Here is a 21,565-nt window from a genome sequence, read left to right as displayed (position 1 = left end):
TTCTGCACAGTCAGGGTCTCCTTGTGCTGTAATTGCAAGCTTTTCATTCAACTGCTGGCAGCAGAATTATTACCATAGTATTTTGTGTTATTTCAGAGAACAGGAAAGAAGACTTCCAGCTCAGTTTTATTCCAAGGAATTTCTAAACATCCCTTCTGTTGAGTTCAGCATTAGATTTTTTTTAAAAAAACTAAGCCATTTGATTGGATCTCCATGCAGACTTAGATCTATGGTTCTTTTGAGTGCACAAGTATAACCCCTGGATTTTCAGAACATATTGGGAGGGATGCGATAGTGTTGTGTGTGTGTGTGTGTAGGGAGCTAAGCAGTTTTGAGAAGGAAAGAGACGTGTGGGCAGGTGGCCAACTCATTGTTTATTGCAAAGAGGGGTGTTCCCCCCCCCACTCCTTAGCATGTATTGCTCTACTCATTTAGACTCAAGCCAAGGTTGAGTGAGCCCCAGCTGGAGGCTGGACCACTGACCCTGAAGCTGGAAATACACAACTCTAAGCACACCCCTGGAAGCCTCTCTTTCCAAGGCCTGAATGTAATTGCTTTATATTACACTCCAGCTTCATCAGACATCTCACACACAGGGGGTGGGGGCAGAAATGAAAAACTTTCTAGTCCAATTCATACTTTATAGCTCCAGTGCTGTTAATTCTCCACTCGGAGTATGTGACAATTCACATCCAAACACCGTAAGGCATAAATAGCCCAAATTTGTCATTTTAGTGGCATAATAATTACTGGAGGCTATTTAAGTTGAACACTGTCATTCAAAATAAAATAAAATAAAGAGTAGATGGCAAGACTTTGGGCTTGTTCTCATGACCCGCGCGATTTTGCTGTGAGAACCTGCGCTTAACCGGCAATCCCGTCCTTTTGCCACAGTTAACTAGGATTAAACTAAACCACATTGTAGCTGTCATGCAACCCTGAGGAACATATTCCTGGAAGCCAAAGAGACTTTTGGAGGGGAAGGGTAGCACTGAAAACGGCTCCCCCCTCTCCCTGCATGTGCACTCTGCTACTCAACAAGCTTTTGGCTGAGCTCGGAGCAACCCTCCTAACATTGCCCTGGATGTCAACCACTGTATTTGCCCCATAATATTTTGCCCCTGGAAAAAAGTCAGTCATCCCCATCTATGGGGTGCAAACAGCCGCCACTATGTCCCAAACAATGGAGAATTGTTATAGAAACCTATTCCATTGATTTATTTTATTCATTTAAAATATTTATACCCTGCCCCTCCAGTACACTACTGCTCAGGGTGGCTCACAACAATAAAATAGATACAATATACAATAAAAGTAATAAAATCAACCAAATTAAGTAAACAACTCATGGAGTTGAGTATGTGGAACCTACCCCATTTGACAAACTCTTACACTGTAGCATATTTAACCTGATGATTAATCCAGCTCTTATAGAACTTTGAAGAACATCTGTTATATCAAATCCCTTTCAGAAACAGATATACAACTGAAATGGCAAACTGCTGGTCAAGGAAAGTCACAGAAAGAAAACAGATGTAACCATGACAACACCCTAGTAGTTTTGAAATCAGCACTTAATCCTTTAACTGGAAGAAAAGTCTAGAGCTCAGTAGCAAAGGAAAGTAGTGGTTCACTTTCTTCAAAATGACCAGGTTTAAGCGTATCTTACTGGTTACTGAAAACGCTGAACAAATGCAAAATTGATGTCCTGCAAAAACATTTTCTTTAATACATAATTCTTTAAAACATATGATTGTGATACATACAGATATAACTAACTACATACAGATTTAAGCTACTACCACCATAACATGCATCAGAATTAATATTTCACTTTTATCAGAATTAATTGTACCAGAATTAACCTTTTACATCAGTAGGGAAGAGGGGAAAGTTATTCTTTTTTAATATTACACTTACAATTGGACTTGCGTTGATGTAGTCTGAATTATCATGGCTGTTCTCAGCTTTCAAACATATCCTGCAATGATCATCTAAAAGAATACATACACATGTGTTATTATGCATGTTATTATGTATTTTATATTAATAAAATACATGTTTTTATTCATCCAGGAATTATATTTTATATCTTTATATCTACATCTTTCAGTCCTAATAAGGGTCCTCAAGATGATTAATAGGCCATTAAAATACAAACCAACCATACAATATGAACAAATTAAAACCATAAAATAAAATATATATATAAATGTATAGCTTACAGTAAAAATAAAAATTAAAACTTTAAAAATAACCATTTAACCAATTACAAACACAGAAGAGGAAGTTATACTCATGGAAAGAGAGAGGACCATCAGCCCAGATCAGGGGTTCCCAATTTGTGGTACTCCATAAGTTGCTGTACTACATCTCCCATGATCCCCACCTATAATGTATTGTAGGTTGGAAAGCCCCTGGCCTTGATCAAATGCCTGATGCAACAGTCTTACCAGACACCAGAATATCAGCAAGGAGGCCAAAGAGTTCCATGATCTGGGTGCCACAACTGAAAAAACCCCACCACATGCCCCACCAACTGGGCTTCCAAGAGCATCACAGAGCCGTTGATGCTGAATAACGTAGGCAAGAAGATTCATATGGAGAAAGACCATCCTTCAGATAACCCAGTCCCAAACTATTCAGGGCTTTGAAGGGGAATCAAATGGTAATTGTACTTGGAAATAAACTAGTATCCAATGGAGATGGAACAAAACAGGAACAACAGGCTCCTGGGCCCAAGCCTCAACAAGGAAACTGATGCTTCTGAACACTTTCCAGTGACAGCCCTATGTAGAGCATGTCCAGTCTGGGTGTGAACTAAGGTACAGTATGCATAACATTGTCCAGATCTGCCTTCTCCAGAGAGGGAGCAGTTGGCACTCCTGCCAAAACTCTTCTTCTGGCCATAGCTGCCACCCAATTACCAAAGAGCAAAAGTCAGGTCCAGAAGCAAATTCTGAGCTTGGTCCTTCAAAGGGAGTGCAACTCCATCTAGAAAGACTTTATATCACCATGCAGATTAACTCTCCTATGTATTCAGTAACCTGACAAACAGGCACAGAGTGTTTATTACAACTAATGGAGTCACCAAGGACAGGTAAACCTGCTGCTTTTAGTCTACATAAAAGCAGAAAGTCTTTTAGGAATGCTTACACCTTGGTGACTCTTGGCTGTCTAATACAGTAGCCGAAGTCCAATACAGAAAAAAGCCACTTTGTAATCTCATCAAATGAAGCCAACAGGCACTCACCCTGTATGGCTGAAGCTTAAATTAATGGCTCTCAAGCCAGTTCTGGTTACAAGTACATAATATTATATACTTTTGGGGTGCAATTATGTCTATAAGCCAAGCCAAAATTCTTCCTTCCGAAAGAGCAACATTATTGGCCATCTGCAGAAACTGCATGTGTATTGTTGAAAATAATGCCCTTACACAAAACTGCACTTGCTATTATCATTATGCTGAGAAGTAGTGCAGAGTGACCACACATTTTGCAGTCAGAACACATTATAAAAGATCTGGACCACATGGTGAGATAAAGTATGTTAATGTCTACTGCCAGGATTTTCAAATACATAGCAGCAAACATTTGAGCACACATTTCCTTGCCTGTCTTTTATTGATCATGTAATGTTTTGCAGCAGTAGGCAAAGGAGAAAGCAATAAATAACCCACTCAATTTAAACTATACATACATGCTACTACGTCCTGTGAACGGTTCTTCTGGACATTTTCTTCCTTATGAGCAATGGTAGTTGCATTGGGCTCAGCTTGATAAGCACAAAGGGCTTCCCACTCCTTCTCCAGACGATTTTTGTTCTTCAAGTGGTCTTCCATATATGACTGAAATGAAAAGATTTCATCAGAGGCAATGCTCCTTACATGCCTGACTCTGGGCTTCTCATATTAACATGTGAATGAGCTCAAGAGTACTGCAATACTTTGGTGTCGATCCAGCAGAATGCTCGACTAGTGCTGCATGCCTAAGGGAGCTTTGGAACTTCTCAAACAGCAGCCTACGAAGCAACCCAGTTTTGAACCTCAAAGGACTTCCAAAAACAGCTTGCTGAGGTAGCAAGAGGATGTTCTCCTGCTCAAAGGGGGCAGGAGGGGAACCAACAAGAAATTTGTTTCAAGTCAGGAATTCCCGAACGCTTTAGTGCACCTAAATTAACTCTCTAGCTCCTGGCCTTTTATGCAGCTCTGAAATAAAAATCAGAGCAATTCAACAATGTGGCAAGATTCATCAGCTCCAAGGCTTGCCTGGAGCAAAACCTGTGATGCTCCACTTTGGACATTATAGTGGTAGCAGTGGTGGTGGAGAAGCAGAAACCAGAAGCACCAGCTCTTCTGCTTTCCCAACTTCTGTGTAATCCCAAGTTTCGATGGGCAAGGCAAAAGTAGTGTTCAAATGAACAGGAGTGAATAAGGCAATCAAGAGTCATTAGTGATAAGACAGTACAGAACAAATTGGTGGGTATCGGGTGTAAGCAACAACAAGCTGAAGTTCTCCAGTAGTTCAGAGAGACCAAAGAAATATTGACATGGGTTAGAAGACTATCATATGCCTACTCCTAGTCAATCACACCTGAAACTCCTTCCTTGAATCAGCTTCAGGCTATGAAGCAACCCCAGGAAATCAAGCTCTTTGTGGTCACCAGTCAATAGAGAGGACTATTGATAAGAGTGTGCATATTTCTGCCTCATTCATACACATGGTTACTCCCGCCCCCGCCCACACACACTGTAATGATCAGCCACTGACCAGCCCCTCCTCTCCCCTAAAAGGTTAACTGGAAGTGAACCCTGTCCTGACTGACAGGCTGGTGAACTCCAGGGATCAGCCAATCAGTATACCAGGTGGGTGGGACCTAGAGAGCCATGAGAAGGAAGAGAAGATTCCTTTGTTAGAAGGAGCTAGGCTAGAGGTGAGAGAAGCATGGGCGGAAAGGCTTAGTGGGGAACAATGGAGTTTTGCTCCCTCATGGTCAAAAACTAGCCTGGAGATTTCTCTCATTTATTTATTTATTTTATTTTTACATTTATATCCCGCTCTTCCTCCAAGGAGCCCAGAGCGGTGTACTACATACTTGAGTTTCTCCTTACAACAACCCTGTGAAGTAGGTTAGGCTGAGAGAGAAGTGACTGGCCCAGAGTCACCCAGCTAGTATCATGGCTGAATGAGGATTTGAACTCGGGTCTCCCCGGTCCTAGTCCAGCACTCTAACCACTACACCACACTGGCTCATGAAGATCCTCTACAGAACATTGAGAGACAGGATTGCAGGAAGCTTGATTTTCATCAGATGGTGGGTGAGTTTTCAAGGAAAAAGGGATTTAGCCTAGGGAACAGTTTGTTAGTCAGATTTTGTGTTAGAAACTTATATTTCTTTTGTGTGCTTTGTAAATCCCTGTTCTAAGATGTATGTATCTAAGATGTATCTATTCTATCTGTAAGCTTTTAAAGGTGCATTTGTATTTTCTTACATCCATGTTCTTTGCAACTGGGTAACCACGATTTTTAAAGTGTGACACCCCATCATCATCTGGGATGCTTTTTAAAATATTCTTGTAACCTACTGAGTATTTCTTTTACCTGTAACTAAAAGCTGAGAGAGTCTCAGACCGAAACAATCTGTAGCATCTGAATAAAGTCCCCCCCCTTTTGGTTCTTTGCATTTTGCAAGCCTCTTTGAGTGGATTTTTAACTCAGGAAAGGGGGAGGCAGGAAGGAGGTTTCTCTGGTACAACACGCCTCATACATCCAGCAACTACCAGTTTTCTCACCATGTGTAAGCTTGCACATGGACAGTTTTTGTATACTTCTCCAATAGCAAAAGAAGGAGGGTTTTCTCTTGGATTTCCAACCAAGTCTGGTGGTGGTGGTGGTGGTAAACTCTGCTGATAATTGGGTGGTGGTGGCAGCCTACATCCAGCTAGATTATAGTAAGGTTTGGGGAGAAACTTTTCCTCAGAAAGCATAGGGGGGATGATTCAGCATTTTTCTTCCCCTCACATGGGCTTGCTCTGAGACAAAGGCTTGTAATCCGCTACACACACACATGTTCATTTACAGAGTTCACATTAGCATAATGAAAACAACACACTAAGGCATGCAGGAGTTGTTAAATACAATATTTTAAACACAACATGAAAATATATAGCTTTATAACAATGTTTCTGGTTTTTCAAATGCAACAGATAAAATAATTTCAGCCTTTGCTGGTAAGAGGCCATAAGAGTTTGCACAAAGAAGTAGCAAAATAAACTGAACAATAATGCAAGAAATAAAAGCGGGTGGAGTGAAAATCTAAGGGTTCAATAAGTATGAAAATATGTGTTCAGCTTTTTCATAATAAATATCCCAGGGATTTGAACTCTGCTTTTTTCCTGTTGTATGTTTAGATTCTCAGCATACAAATCTAGCCACTGTTTAACCTTGGATCACACAGCCCCACACCAAACTAATTAACTCCTTGACAATATCAACTTCTCCAAGTATATGAGACAACTTCCTTCCACAAATTCAGTTGTATCTATGTCATCTTGCTCTTGCATATCCTCATAACCAAAAGGAATAAATTACTTCAAATCTCAGAAGATCTGTAAAAAAATAATAATTCCAGCTTTACTAGAGCCTCAAAGAGAAGGATACAAAAGAACTGGAGAAGGTTCATGTTGGATACTCAACAGGGACAGACTGACTATCTTCCTTATAAAGAAGAGTCATTCATTAAGTATAAATATAAGTAAGTATTACTTATTAACATTATATATCACAAAACATGAATCTAAATGCAACAGGCTGCTGTGATGGCCATACAAGGACACATAGAGTCTTTCCTCACAATCAGGGAGAAAGGGCTCCATACTGCAGGGGAGGAAGCCTTAAAATGCTCACATCCCTCCTCAGACGGTACTTGTTTTCTGGCTGGGTGAGCAGATTGCTCACCCAGAAATTCTCCGGCTGCTACTGGCAGCCGGGAGGCCGCAGTACTCCCACAATGGACCGTGCAAGTGCAATGTGCATTATTGGGAGCTTCCTGATGCAGGCTGGGAGGCTTCTCATGTGTAGGTGCCGTGCAGAGGCATGTGGCACTGACACATGATCAGGTAGTCAAGGTAAGAGCATACTCGCACCCTTAACCCTGGCTAACAGCTGGGGCTTCCTACAGGATTTGCCACCGTGATGCTGCTGGGAGCTACGTGGCTTCCGGCAGTTCTCATGCACAGACAAAACCGGTCTGGACATCCTTAGCCCAGTTTTGCCAGAGCGTGTCAATAGCCCCACTGGGTGGGTGTGGGTGGGTGTAGTTTGTTTGGATTACCAGATGCTATGACAGGTTATGGATATTGCTATTGTGTCCACTGAGATTCCATAACACACATCTGGTTGGCTACCATGGGTTGATCATTGTGGCAGTTCCTATGGACAAGATCCAGACTAAGTTTAATCATGACTAAGTCCCAATAAAATTCATTTAATCTTTCTCATTTATTTCAAAAGTGCTAACTTGCCAATATTGACTCCTGCCCAATATCAACTTGGGTCTAAACACAAACAGTTCATGGATTTCTGTGAAACTTGTCTACAAGTAAATATGGCTAGGATTGCAGCTTATGTTACTGTCATGTCTCTTCTACCAGAAATGGAAATACATTGATGTGTTTTTCATTTCCATCGCTTTAGTGAAATTATCACATCCTTGTAACTATACAATCAAGAAATCAAGATGGGTATCCCTTGGAAATGAAAACATATGTTTTTTGGAATTAAAATTCTGTTTTATATATAGAATAATTGTCTGTAAAACATTCACAGACATTTGTGAGCTGGTTTATGGAAATCAAGTCTGCCAAGGGCATTCAAGCAGAAAACATCCATTTACAAAAGTGAGAAAAATGCAGTACAAGTATATATTTAACACCAATGAGATATTTTGGATTATAATATTTGTTTCAATGAGGGCTGGGAGGAAATGCTGGTATATATGATAGTGACAGCTATGACTTTGGTGGTTCTAAAAGGTGCCATGGTACAGTATTATTTTGATATGAAAGAATTATCCCATTAGAATAAAAGACATTTGGCACATATAAAATACGACACACTTATTAAGAGAGATTTTCAGAGATTATAACACAATCCTTTGTGAAAACAAAAGTTATACAACATCTTCAAAGCTTAAACTGCATCTGGTTTTCATTGGGCTAGTAAGCCCTTGCATCTGTATTGCTGTAAATTAAAGTTTGTGGGAACACCTGGCTCTGCCTTTGAAATTTTGCATTGATTTATGTAGCTCTGAAGAGGGGTTGACAAATTCAATACCCAACAAGTTCCTGTGTCTTCAAAAGCTGAAGAGAGGAACGAACACTAACAAATACAGCGTAGAACAGTGGAAAAAAGCTGCATTTCTTGAAATATTCCCTGTTGTGTGACTAGTGCATAAAGGAACCCTGTTCCATACTGCACTTTGCAATTCAGTGGGCCAGTTCATGCCTGCAAAGAAAGGAAAGCTTGTGCCATCAAGTTGGTGTCAACTCTGAGTCCTGGCGACCACAGAGCCTTGTAGTTTTCTTGGTAGAATACAGGAGGCGTTTACCATTGCCTTCTCCCATGCAGTATGAGATGATGCCTTTCAGTACATTCCTATATCGCCACTGCGATATAGGAGTTTCCCATATTCTGGGAAACACACTAGCGGGGACTTGAACCAACAGCCTCCTGCTCTCTAGGCAGGTTGCTTCCCCACTGCAATCCCTCTGAGAACCAGGCTTGGTGGTAGCTACAGCCCTTAGTAGCCTGGATGGTGTTTTCTACCACAGTTGCGTCTGTATTATTAAACAAATAGCCTAAACTTATTCCTGCCACACATTTTCATGTGATAATTTTAAGGATCCTTGCCAAGCAGTAAGGCTACCCCGTTTATTTATTTAGAGCATTTTAATACTGCCAAAACCTGTGTTTCTAGGCAGTTTTGATCACAGCAGAAAATTATTTCCCATGTGATAAGCTGGTCATCTGTATTTCATTTCTGGAAATGTGGCAGCTGGAAACAAGGGCCACCATAATTAGGGAAATGGGTTCTGGCCATTCCAGGCTGCATTCACAGACAGTGGGGTTCATTTCCACAGTCCGCATGTGGAATGGTAGTGTCTGCCCACCTCCACACACTCATGCTGTTCACAGAGTCCGTGGCTGCAGCATGGGGAAAGCAGGAAATGCTTGGTCTGTTCCTTTCACTTCTGACTGCATACAGCATGGAAAGCTGCCACACATTCAAAGCCTAAGACGAACCATGGCATGTGTCATCAAAAATTTGCCTTGGTATATAATTATCAAATCCATGCAGTGCTTTGCAAAAATGTTTTGCACTACATAGCCATTCTTCCAAGAAACCCGGTTACCAAATCCAGAATTTTAAATGAATTTCAGTCTAAACTAAAATTGCTGAGAAAATTAAGATTTTGGCAGGTAGCCAGAAAACTAAAAGAAAACAAGCCTTTCAATGACAGGTTAGATATCCTTCTCATACCTAGGTCATGGAATCTAATCTCTAGTTCTCCAAGCAACCACAACTCCTAAATTAATTTTGATAGAAATTTAGCTATGTCTAGGAATTCCTGGCACTTTAAGCTTAATAAAGGAGTACGGACTCATCAACTTGATAAGGTCGGCTGAGGGGGCTCTGCTTCGGGTGCCGACAATGAGGGAGGCTTGGCTATTGTGCATTTGGGAAAGGGCCTTCTCTGTTGCTGCCTCCAGACTTTGGAATGCTCTCCCGGTGGCTATTCGCTCCTCAGTCTCCATCACAATTTTTTGAAAGCATGTTAAATCTTGGCTTTTTACCCAGGCTTTTATATGATTGTCTCTACTGCTGCCTCTTTGTATATTGTATTTTGTATGGTTATGCTTGTATTTTAAATCATTAGTCAGATTGATGTTTTTATATTTTAACTTAATATTTTAATTGTATATTTTTATAATATTGTTTTAATTTTTCTGTGAACTGCCTTGGGGTTGTTTGAATGAAAGGTGGTATATAAATTTATCAATCAATTAATCAATCAATCTAAAACCCATTCAGTAATTAGGATGCCACAATCCATTTTTCCAAGCTCTCTCTCTCTCTCTCTCTCTCTCTCTCTCTCTCTCTCTCTCTCTCTCTCTCTCTCTCTCACACACACACACACACACACACACACACACACACTCACTCCATCTTTCCAAATCTCTCTCACACACTTTTCTCAAAGCAGTTTCAAATGGTGGTTACCATAATGGTGGTTAGGATGGCTCAGTTTCCGTTTGTGACTCCTGAAGATGTGGACAAGCTGTTTGGAATGGTGCAGTCACCACCTGTTCTCTTGACTGTTGTCTGACATGGCTTATACTATCTCGCAGTGGGGTTGTTGTAGAAGGCCTAGTAGATATTGTAAATGCTTCTCTGAGGGAGGGCAGGATGCCTCCTTGCCTTAAGGAGGCAATCATTAGGCCTCTTCTGAAGAAGTCTGTATCGGATTCCTCAGAGTTAATCAACTAAAGACATGTCTCCAATGTTCCATGGTTGGGCAAGGTAATTGAGAGGGTGGAGGCCTCCCAACTCCAGGCAGTCTTGGAAGAAACTGATTATCTAGACCCATTTCAAACTGGTTTTGGGGCAGGCTGTGGGGTGGAGACTGCCTCGGTTGGCCTGAAGGATGATCTCCAATTAGGAACTGATAGAAGGAGTGTGATTCTGTTGGTCCTTTTGGATCTCTTGGCAGCTTTCGATACCATTGACCATAGTATCCCTCTGGAGCATCTGACAGGTTTGGAGGCACTGCTTTGCAGTGGCTCTACTCCTACCTCTCGGGAAGATTCCAGATGGTGTCCCTTGGAGACGGTCGCTCTTCAAAATCTGAACTTTCATATGATGTCCCCCAGGGCTCCATACTGTCTCAAATGCTTTTAAACATCTACATGAAACTGCTGGAAAGGATCATCAGGAGATTTGGTGCAGGGTGCTGTCAGTATGCTGATGCCACTTAAATCTATTTCTCCATGTGAATACTATCAGGAGATGACATAATCTCCCTAAACGCTTGCCTGGATGCAATGTTGGGCTGGATGAGACTAAATCTGGATGAGACGTATTGTGCAGGTTCAGAAACTGGGAGACGATTTTGATCTGACAGTACACAGTTTGGGGGTGCTTCTGGATCTAAACTTCTCCCTGCTGTTCCAGGTTGAGGCAGTGGCCAGAGCTGCTTTCTATTACCTGGCTGATTCACCAGCTGTGTCTATTTCTCAAGATCTAAGAGAGCGCCTTCTTTTACATGATCCCCACCGCACGTTAAGGTCATCTGAGGAGGTCCATCTCCGGTTGCCACCAGTTCGTCTGGTGGCGACGCAGAGGCGGGCCTTCTCTGTAGCTGCTGCTGGGCTATGGAATGTACTCCCGGCAGAAATTTGTAATCTGAGATCATTGCTGTCCTTCAAGAGAGCCCTTAAAATGTACTTATTTGGCCTGGCCTTCCAGAGTTTTAAATGATTAATTGTTTTAAACTGTTTTAAATTGTTGCCCTGATTTTCAGGGCTTTTAGCTGTTTTATTGGTTTTATTGTGTTTTAATAGTTTGATTTTAATTGTTAATTTGTTTTTAATTGTTTTTATCATGTTGTGAACCGCCCTGAGCCGTATTGGAAAGGCAGTATATAAATCTAATAAATAAATAAAGATAAACAACCTCAGAACAGTGGTACATATGCTGGTACCCTCCAGACCCAACTACTGCAATGCACTCTATGTGCGGCTGCCTTTGTACGTATCCAGAAACTGAAACATCCCTTGTGTGTGCACAAAACATCCTGAACATTGCCTGGTTCGGTTCGAATTCGAACCAGGTTTGAACCAAAGTGGGGAGGTTTGGTGTTGGTTTTGCTCAAACCCCCCTTAGTTCATTTTGAATTTGAACCTGGTTCAAACTGGTTTGAACCTCCAAAACTGAGTAGGGTGGTAGGCACCCATGGGCGCCAGCTACCACCCAAACCCCAAAGCAATCGGACACTCCTACGATTTTTAATGAATTTTTGAAATTTTTTATTACTGCCCATTATTCCATATATGGAGTACCTAGGGGGAAAAAAAGGGGGGGTGGATGGTAGGCACCCAGGGTTTCCTACCACCTATCAAACCCCAAGGCAATTGGACAATTATCTGATTATTGGTGAATTGTTGAAGTATTTTTCAATTTTTGTATTCTTCCCATAGGGAATAATGGGAATTTGAGGATGCCCCATTTCCCACCTTTGGGGGGGGTGCCAGAGCACCCAAAGTGGGTCTGGGGGCATGGCATGGCTTGCCTCAACTCCCTGCAGGCACCCCCAAGTTAATAAGAATTATTATTTATTTATGAATTTTTAAAGAATTGATTTTTGGCTCCATAGACATGCATTGGCTCCATGGGAAATAACAGAGTGCTTTTTCACCTACTGTCCTTAATTGCTTATTGCTCTGAACTCTGAGTTCCGGTCAAAGCAATTAAGCTATTAAGGTGAAAGGGAACACAGTATTCTTACTGAATGGAAAGGCTCAGGCAATGGTTTCCTATTGAGCCAATGCATGTCTATGGAGCCAAAAATTAATTCTTTAAAAATTCCTGATTAATCAACAATGAATCCTATCAACTTGGGGATGCTGGGGGGTGGGGGCCAGTCCTACCGTGCCCGCAGACCCACTTTGGAGTGTTCTGGCACACACACACACCCCAAGGTGGGGAATGGGGCATCTTCAAATCCTTATTATTCCCTATGGGAGGAATACAAAAATTGAAAAATACTTCAACAATTCACCAATAATCAGAGAAGTGTCCGGTTGCCTTGGGGGTTGGTGGATGGTAGGCAACCCGGGTGCCTACCCCCCCCCCCCCAGTTTTTAGCCCCTAGGTACTCCACATAGGGAATAATGGGCAATAATAAAAATTTCAAAAATTCATTAAAAATTATAGGAGTGTCTGATTGCTTTGGGGTTTGGGTGGTAGTTGGCACCCATGGGTGCCTACCATCCTACCCAGTTTTGGAGGCTCAAACCAGTTTGGACCAGGTTCAAATTTGAAATGAACCAAAGGGGGGTTCGAGCAAAACCAACACCAAACCTCCCCACTTTGGTTCAAACCTGGTTCAAATTTGAACCGAACCAGGCAATGTTCAGGATGTTTTGTGCACACACAAGGGATGTGTGTGCACAAACACAGGGATGTTTTGTGCACATCCCTAGTAACATGTCCCTACAATCAAGCTCTGTACCAGAGGACTGGAAAGTACCCAATGTAACTCCAATTTTCAAATAGGGGGACCTGGGAAATTACAGGCTGGTCAGCTTAACCAGTGTTAGGTGAATTGATGGAAAGCATACTTAAGGACAAAACTGTTAAACATATAGAAGAAAAGGCCATGCTGAAGGAGAACCAACATGGCTTCTGCAAGGGAAAGTCTTGCCTCACTAACTGTTAATTCTTTGAAAGTCTCAACAGGTATACTTGGACTTCCAAAAAGCTTTTGAGAAAGTTCCCCACCAAAGGCTTTTGAGTAAACTTAGCAATAATGGAATAAGGGGACAGGTCCATGTGTGGATTGGTAACTGGTTCAAGGACAGGAAACAGAGTAGGAATAAATGGACAGTTTTCACAATGGAGGTAGGTAGGAAGTGTGGTCCCCCAGGGATTGGTGCTGGGACCAGTGTTCTTTAACTTGTTCATAAATGATCTAGAAGTTGGGGTAAGCTGCAAAGTGGCCAAATTTGCAGATGACACCAAACTATTTAGGGCAGTGAAATCCAAAACTGATTGTGAGGAGCTGCAAAAAGTTCTCTCCGAACTGGGGGAGTTGGCGACAAAATGGCAAATGCAGTTCAGTGTAAGCAAGTGTAAAATGAGGCACACTGGGGCAACCCCCCCCCCAACTTCACATTTATGAAATTGCCAGCAACTTCCAGTATTAACACTGACCAGGGCAGCAAAAGAGTATACAGCCACCCCACGCCAGCGATTTTGACAATAGCGCCGGCAGGGGAAACACAGCGGGGGAGGTAAGGACACTCTCCCCACTCCTTAAAGCAACCCCCTCCCTGCCTCCGAACCAGCTGAAATGCCTGACTTTTTAACCGGTTCGGCAGTCTGTGAATAGACCACTGAACCGGTTCGTGCACATCCCTAGATACTGCAGCTGCAGCACAATGTAAGGAAGATGATGGAGTTTGGATCCATGCTTCCTGCCTTCATGCTGGAATCAAATCCTCAAAGTGATTCCAACATAATGATTTACATCAGACACTGAATCTGCATGCTTGGCATCCACAAATGATGTAGGAACTATGCCAATCACCATGCCGATTGTTTTGACTCCAAACGAACTCAGTAGGATTAGCAGGAGGCACAGCAACTGTTGTGCAAAATCAGCAAGGGTAGTGCCAAACTCCTACGCTTCTGAATACTTTATCTGCTGATACACTTCTTACACTTCCAGTTTTAGTACTTTAATAGCCAAGGAGGCTGTTTTTGGATGTTCTGTCAGAACAAGGACGACTGTATCACGCTGTAATGTGAAGACTCTGCCCCCAATATTAACAGGGGTGCTGTCCTTGGTACTAAAATATGGGAATACACAATAGTCTCTTAAATGTATTGTAACTGAAAACACCTGTTCATGGTGAAGAACTGCTGTTTTTATAGTAACCAAAGTGTAAAACATTATTAATGGTAATGGAAACATAACCAAATGGTAAAGCCTTGACTAGCACAGACTTTGTTTATATTTGGATCCTAGAGTCTTTGTGTTCAACCACCACTTGCATTTGGCAATCACATCCACTGTGCCTCAAGTTATTGGGTGTTGAGGACCGCCCCCCCCCCCAATCTCAATGTACAAATCTTCCCTTCCATCCTCCCATGTTTTTTCTCCCTTTTAAGATAAGAGGAAATCATTCAGTAGATGTGCTTAGGGAAGTCACTATTTGTTCCCCTCAGCATGGTGTAATTCGCTGTACTTGTTGCTTCCCTTGAAGAGTGCACAGAAGATTCAGCTGGTATCAATCAATAATCTTTATTACAGTCCAAGACCAGCATAAATTCAGGTGGTATAGAATGCAGTGGTGCACCTTCTTTAAGTTTTGGACACAAAGAACTTATTGCACAAGTTATTTTCTGTTTGCATGGGTTTGCTTCCGGAAACCAGTCAGGCTGTTGGCATTAACCTACAATTATTAAGCCCAGTTTATTTGTGAGAACATAGTTCTCCCTATGAACTCTGGCAGAGGCATGGAAAACAGCCTTTTCTGCTATACCAGCACAATTGTAGAACGTCTTGCTATGGTAAATCTACATGGTGCTTCTGAACGACAGTAAAAATGTATATATTCTATCAAACTTAGGGCAGTCAAAAATGCTGGAGAGCACGGGGCTAATTTTTATGCCTATGGTAGGTTACTGGTATACTGTGCTGGGCTGCTTTAGTATTTTTGTGGTTGCATAGTTATGCTGGTAAGTAGCATATGGTTGCTTTTTTAGCATAATTAATTGTAGAGGATAATTAAATTTTTAGCATAATTAATTTCAGATAGACTCGTGTTGGTGTCTGAAAATTAAGATACAACATTGTACAGTAACTAAGTGAATATAGTCACTATGGTTCCTGGCTTATCAAATCTACTTATACTCTTTATCTTGACCTCAAACCTTTGTCAACCCTCTAAAAAAAAATCTGAACACTAAATTGACCTGTCATGTATAATAGAGACCTGGGTGGGGGAGGCTAGTGGTCCAGTTTGGCCCAGCTTCTCCCAGCATGATACTTTGTTGTAGAGCAGGTGAGAGGACATGGGTGGGGAGGAGTGGTGGCTGTGGTACATAACATCTCCCTTACCATGGTTCCTGTCAGGGAACAGGCCTATATTGAATGTGTGTACCTACATCTGGAGGCCAAGGATAGACTGGGACTTCTGTTGGTGTACCGCTCACCTTGCTGCCCAACAAAGTCCCTAACTGAGCTGGCTGATTTAGTTGCAGAGCTGATGTTGGAGTCTACCAGACAGGTAGTTCTGGGGGACTTTAATGTTCACTTTGGGACCAATTTGTCAAGATCAGCTCAGGAGTTTATATCAACCATGACAACTATGGGCCTATCCCAAGTGGTCTCAGAACCAACGCACATTGCTGGTCACACTCTCAATTTGGTTTTTTGCTCTGATCAGCAAGGCGTTCCATGGGTGGGAAATCCTGTGATCTCCCCAGTGTCATGGACGGACCATCATCTGGTTAAGTAAGGTTGGACTCACAGCCTCAACCCTCCTCCACAGGGATGATGGACCTATTAAGATGATCTGCCCCAAAAGGCTATTGGATCCAATGGGATTTCAAGAAGCCTTAGAAGGTTTTAAGGTTGGTTCTGCCAGCGATTCTGTTGATGCCATGGTTCAGACTTGGAATAAAGAACTCACTAGTGCAATAGACATGATTGCTCCTAAGCACCCTCTCTGATCCACTTCTAAATTAGTGCTTTGGTATACTGAAGAACTACAGGGGCTGAAGCAGCAAGGTAGATGGCTCAAGCGCAAGCAGAGAAAGACTCAGCTCAGATCCAACAAATTACAACACAGAGCGCATTTGAAACTCTATGCTCTGGCAAGGCGTGCAACAAAGAAACAGTTCTTTTCTGCCCACATTGCTTCTGCAAGTTCATGTCCAGCAGAGTTGTCTAAGGGTGTGAGAGGGCTAGTATATGACCCTCCTCCCCAAACAAGTATTTAGATCAGGCCTGCTCAACTTCAGCCCTCCTGCAGATGTTGGCCTACAACTCCCATAATCCTTGGCTATTGGCTACTGTGGCTGGGGATCATGGGAGTTGTAGTCCAAAAACCTCTGGGGGGCCTAAGTTGAGCAGGCCTGATTTAGATCCATCAGTTACCTGCTGTGACATTTTAAATGATTTTTTTTGCAAATTAAATCTCTCATAGTCGAGCTGAACTAGATGCTAGAGTTACTATAGAGTCTATTTTGGAGGTGTCCAGCAGCTCCTTATGTGATTAAACTAGATCAATTTCAATTTGTGATGACTCAGGATGTGGACAAGATACTTGGGACATTGTGCCTTACCACATGTTCTTTCGACCCTTGTCCAACATGGCTTATACAATCTAGCAGCAAGGTTATTGGAGATGGCCTTGTTAAGATCATTCATGCTTCTTCTGAGGGAGGGCTGGATGCCTCCTTGTCTCGAGGAGGCAATCATTAGACCACTCTTGAAGAGGCCTGCATTGGATCCCTCAGACCTGGGCAATAGGCCTGTATCCAATCTCCCATGGTTGGGCAAGTTGATTGAGAGGGTGGTATCCTCAGCTCCAGGCTGTCTTGGAGGAAGCAGATTATCTGGACCCACTTCAAACTGGTTTTCAGTGGGCTAAGGGGTTGAGACAGCCTTGGTCGGCCTGTGTGACTCTGTTGATCCTTTTGGATCTCTCAGTGGCTTTCAATACCATTGACCATGGTATCCTTCTGGGGTGCCTGAAGGGGTTGGGAGTGGGAGGTATAGCTTTTCAGTGGTTCCGCTCCTACCTCTCGAGTAGGTTCCAGATGGTATCGCTTGGAGACTGTTGCTCTTCAAAACAAGAGCTCCGGATTGGACTCCCACAAGGCTCCATACTGTCTCCAATGCTTTTTAACATCTATATGAAACTGCTGGGAGAGATCATCAGAGGATTTGGTGCAGGGTGTTATCAGTATGCTGATGACACCCAAATCTATTTCTCCTTGTCAACTTCATCAGGAAATGGCCTAACTAAATGCCTGCCTGGAGGCAGTAATGGGCTGGATGGGGGATAACAAACAGGCTGAATCCAAGCAAGACAGAGGTAATCATTGTGGGAGGTTGAGACTTAGGAAGTGGTTTAGAACGGCCTGTTCTGGATGGGGTTACACTCCCCTGGAAAGAGCAGGTACATAGTCTGGGAGTACTTCTGGACCCAAACATCTCCATTATTTCTCAGGTTGAGACAGTGGCCAGGAGTGCTATCAGCTTTGACTGATTCACCTTTATATTTATATCCATTTCTGGAGATAAATGACCTTAAAACAGTGGTGCATATGCTGGTAACATCCAGACTTGACTACCGCAATGCGCTCTTTGTTGGGCTGCCTTTGTACGTAGTTTGGAAACTGCAGTTGGTACAGAATGCAGCAGCCAGGCTGGTCTCTGGGGTTGCCTGAAGACCTTATATATAGACCTTAGGCATTGGTTAATTGACCCTCTTTTACATAATCTGCCAGGTCGATCAGAAGAATTCTACATCAAATGTTTCCTTTTAGATGTGAATTTGTCTATCACACACAGAGTTGCAAAATTCTGTTTTTCTGCAATACGAGTTCATCGTACTGTACTCACTAATGGTTAAATCCAATCTACAGTTATGTAATTAATATGACTATGTTTAAAAATTTGTCAAAGACTAATACTGACTGACATATTACCTCCATTTTAAGAGAACTACACTGGCTGCCAATTTTCTGGGTGAAATACAAAGTGATGGTTATTACCTATAAAACTCTAAACGGCTTGGGTCCGATGTATTTAAGAGAGCGCCTTCTTCTTCATCGTCAACCCCACTGCCTGTTAAGATCATCTGGGGAGGTCTGGTTGCAGTTGCCACTGATTCGGTTGGTGGCAACTCAAGACAGGGCATTTTCTAGAGTTGTCCTGGGACTCTAGAGTTTCCTAAAGAAATTAGAGTTTCCCCTTCTCTGAATGTTTTTAAGAAGGACGTAAAAACATACCTGTTTAGTCAGGCTTTTTAGCTTATAGTTGTAAAGCTTTGGTTTGAGAATTTTTATTGTATTTTAAATTGTTTTAATTATGTTAATGTTTTAATGGTTTTATATTGTGAACCACCCAACAACCTTTTCGTATGAGGTGGTATATACATGTACTAAATAAATAAATTCTATACAAGCCCTCCCAGTCATCCAAAACATATTGTGCAAATTCTGTGAATTGTACAAAAGCTTTCCCCCTAGTTTGCATAGTGATTCACAACATAAAATTTAGGTTTTTTACTGTGAATGTTGGAATTTTGTGCAAAGGATTTCATAAGTCTGCCTAGATAACGTTCTCCAAGTATAAAATTTCACTCCAAACATTTCTTGTAACTGGCATTTTATTAGAAAACACAACTACACATGATTTACTATTTTAACACATGGAATTTATTTGCAAAATGCTTCATACTTTTAGTCTCCAACACTGGCTTCTTATACTTGCTACATGTAGAATATAGAGGAAAGAGTTGTGGTATGCAAGGACAAGGCAGTGGAGTAGAATCAGGAATATTAATGATTTAATGAGATAGATATTATTTGCAGATAGGCAAGTGCAGTCTGCCTCCAGTGCTCTTGCTGCTGGTTGTTTGAAGGAATGGGTTAACTAAAAACACCACAATACACACCTTAGGACCCCCTACAATTTTGCAGCTATTTGTCAGGCAGCCAGATCACCCCAAAACTGTCACTTTCAAATTAGGTAAGGAAGAGCCAGAGATGGAAAAAAACTTAGGTTCACACAATTGGCACAAAGTGCAGTTCTCTGGAAGAGTGCACTACCACAGGCTGAGTCATGTGAACCCACCAAAGTTCAGTTCCTGAGCCTTCAACTTGACATTTGTAACTGATATTTGAAGCTCAATAGAGAATGTCAGTGAATGTCACTGACCGTCAGGTGGAACAGTCGGGGTGCACCAAGGTAATCTGGGCTAAATGTGGCATCACAGGCTTGCAACCATCTCAACTGCGTAGGCACACCTTGCAGTTGCTTAAAAACGCTGGCCCCAATGGATGAGCCCAGCTTTGCTCCTGGTCCCCACTGCTGCCGGGGAAGGGGTGAGTAGGGAGAAGGACTGCTCCACCCCCAGCCACGTTTTAAAAAGAGTTTTAAAGAGTTTTTAAAAAGTGGAGCTTTAGTGGGGCAGCTGCCAGATGCCCTCGGCAAAGATTAATTGATATAATTTACTAAGGTCTTGCTTTAATTAGAAGTCTTCTTTAGTCATCACAGAAGTGAGGACAGGACACATATGATAAAACACTTTTGTGATTTATCTTTGTGTAGAGGGATAATCTGACTCAGTACCATACACTGCCGTTTCTGTCTCCAGCATTCCAAATATCCAAATCCACATTTCCTCATCAGTAAAGTAATTACTGGGAGGAGGGAATATTTGAACAAGCTATGTGGATCTCATGTTAGAAATAAACCCTTTATGTGTGTGCATATGATTGAATCGTTCCTAGGGTCATCTCCATGGAAGCAAATCACCACTTTAAAGTGGCCCTTCTTGACATTAAATACCAGTTTGGGTTGGCAGGTTATACTTTGGAACTGGACCTGTGTTTTGCAAATGACTACATCTTCCATATTTTCCTTTAACTGAAAACAGACTTTGGCAAGTGAGCCCAGTGGCTCATATAATTGTAAGCTACTGAACTTCTTCCCCTCCTTCATTTAAGAAATAATTGTCTCCAACACAGGCATAGTCAGTCTTCAGTGCTGATACTGCTAATATCATACAAAGTTGTAATGGTGTTGTAAAGAGTGTGTTGCAGTTGCTAAGACACATGTAATGATTACATGCTTTGTTTCTCAGATGTTGCAAAACTTTAAAGGTTCCCAATACCTCATGTTCCTAAACAATGTTTCTGTTTTCTAACGGATTAAGATGGGAGAGAGCAGCAATGTCTACCAGGCTTCATGTGTCTTTGTGCAAATGCTGGGCTGGGGAAAACACACTATTAAAACAGAATTAAAATTGAGATCCATTAGCTCATCTTCTGCATCTTGCAGATGAACTCATCCCCCAAAGGCAAATGCAGTAAATTAACACTTTTGTCATAAAGTGTCACTTCCCTTTCAACATATAATGTATGCATTTCATACAAACAGAAAAACTCCTCCCTCTTTTGAGAATGCATGCCTTCCCTCTGAGATCTTCTGACCCTTTTACAACATACATTAAAAAGTATTAAAATGTATTTTCAAGGAGGTCACAGTAGGAAAATGTTATGTATGACGGGCACATTGCTTTAATCATCTATTCTCTCTCTTTTAAAAAACCAACACCACAGATAACTGCTGATTTCCTCCTCACTATCTGGAGAAACAGTGACTATTCCATCCTTCAGTTTAGTTTTGCTTGAAACCCATTACTGTCTAAGTACATTTAAAGCTCTGTCTCAAAACTTGTTCAATAACCAATATGCAACCATGGAGGGTACTGATTGCTGTATCAGGGTGCCACAAACCATGATGCAGCAGGTGTGTAGGGGTGAAAACACCAGTCTTCTGCACCCAAAGCTAAGAAGTTGTCATCACATGAAAGCTTATGTTACAATAAACTGGTTAGTTTTCAAGGTGGTTATCTTTTTGCTCCAACAGACTTACATTAGGGATGTGCATGGAGCCGGCTAGCCTGGTTCGGTTTGAGGCCGGACTGGCCTCGAACCCAACCGAGCTGGTTCAGTCCAGCACCCCCTTGAACTCCCCCGG

The 21,565-nt window shown here is 42.0% G+C and overlaps 1 protein-coding gene across 6 annotated transcripts in view; it reads right to left on the bottom strand.

Moving 5' to 3' along the window:
* The window catches only part of PTPRN2 (protein tyrosine phosphatase receptor type N2), a 914,460-nt gene that overhangs the window by 66,946 nt on the left and 825,949 nt on the right, over positions 1-21,565 (bottom strand). For all 6 annotated transcript variants that reach the window (XM_053263441.1, XM_053263436.1, XM_053263440.1 and 3 more), the window contains 2 exons: positions 3,700-3,847; positions 1,921-1,994 (listed from right to left, as the gene is read on the bottom strand). In XM_053263441.1, coding sequence (XP_053119416.1) covers positions 1,921-1,994; positions 3,700-3,847 — 222 coding nt within the window. The remainder of the gene's footprint in view (positions 1-1,920; positions 1,995-3,699; positions 3,848-21,565) is intronic.

This window comes from Hemicordylus capensis, chromosome 6 (assembly GCF_027244095.1).
Source record: "Hemicordylus capensis ecotype Gifberg chromosome 6, rHemCap1.1.pri, whole genome shotgun sequence".
Taxonomy (NCBI): Eukaryota; Metazoa; Chordata; class Lepidosauria; order Squamata; family Cordylidae; genus Hemicordylus; species Hemicordylus capensis.
This window is presented reverse-complemented; position numbering and strand designations above follow the sequence as displayed.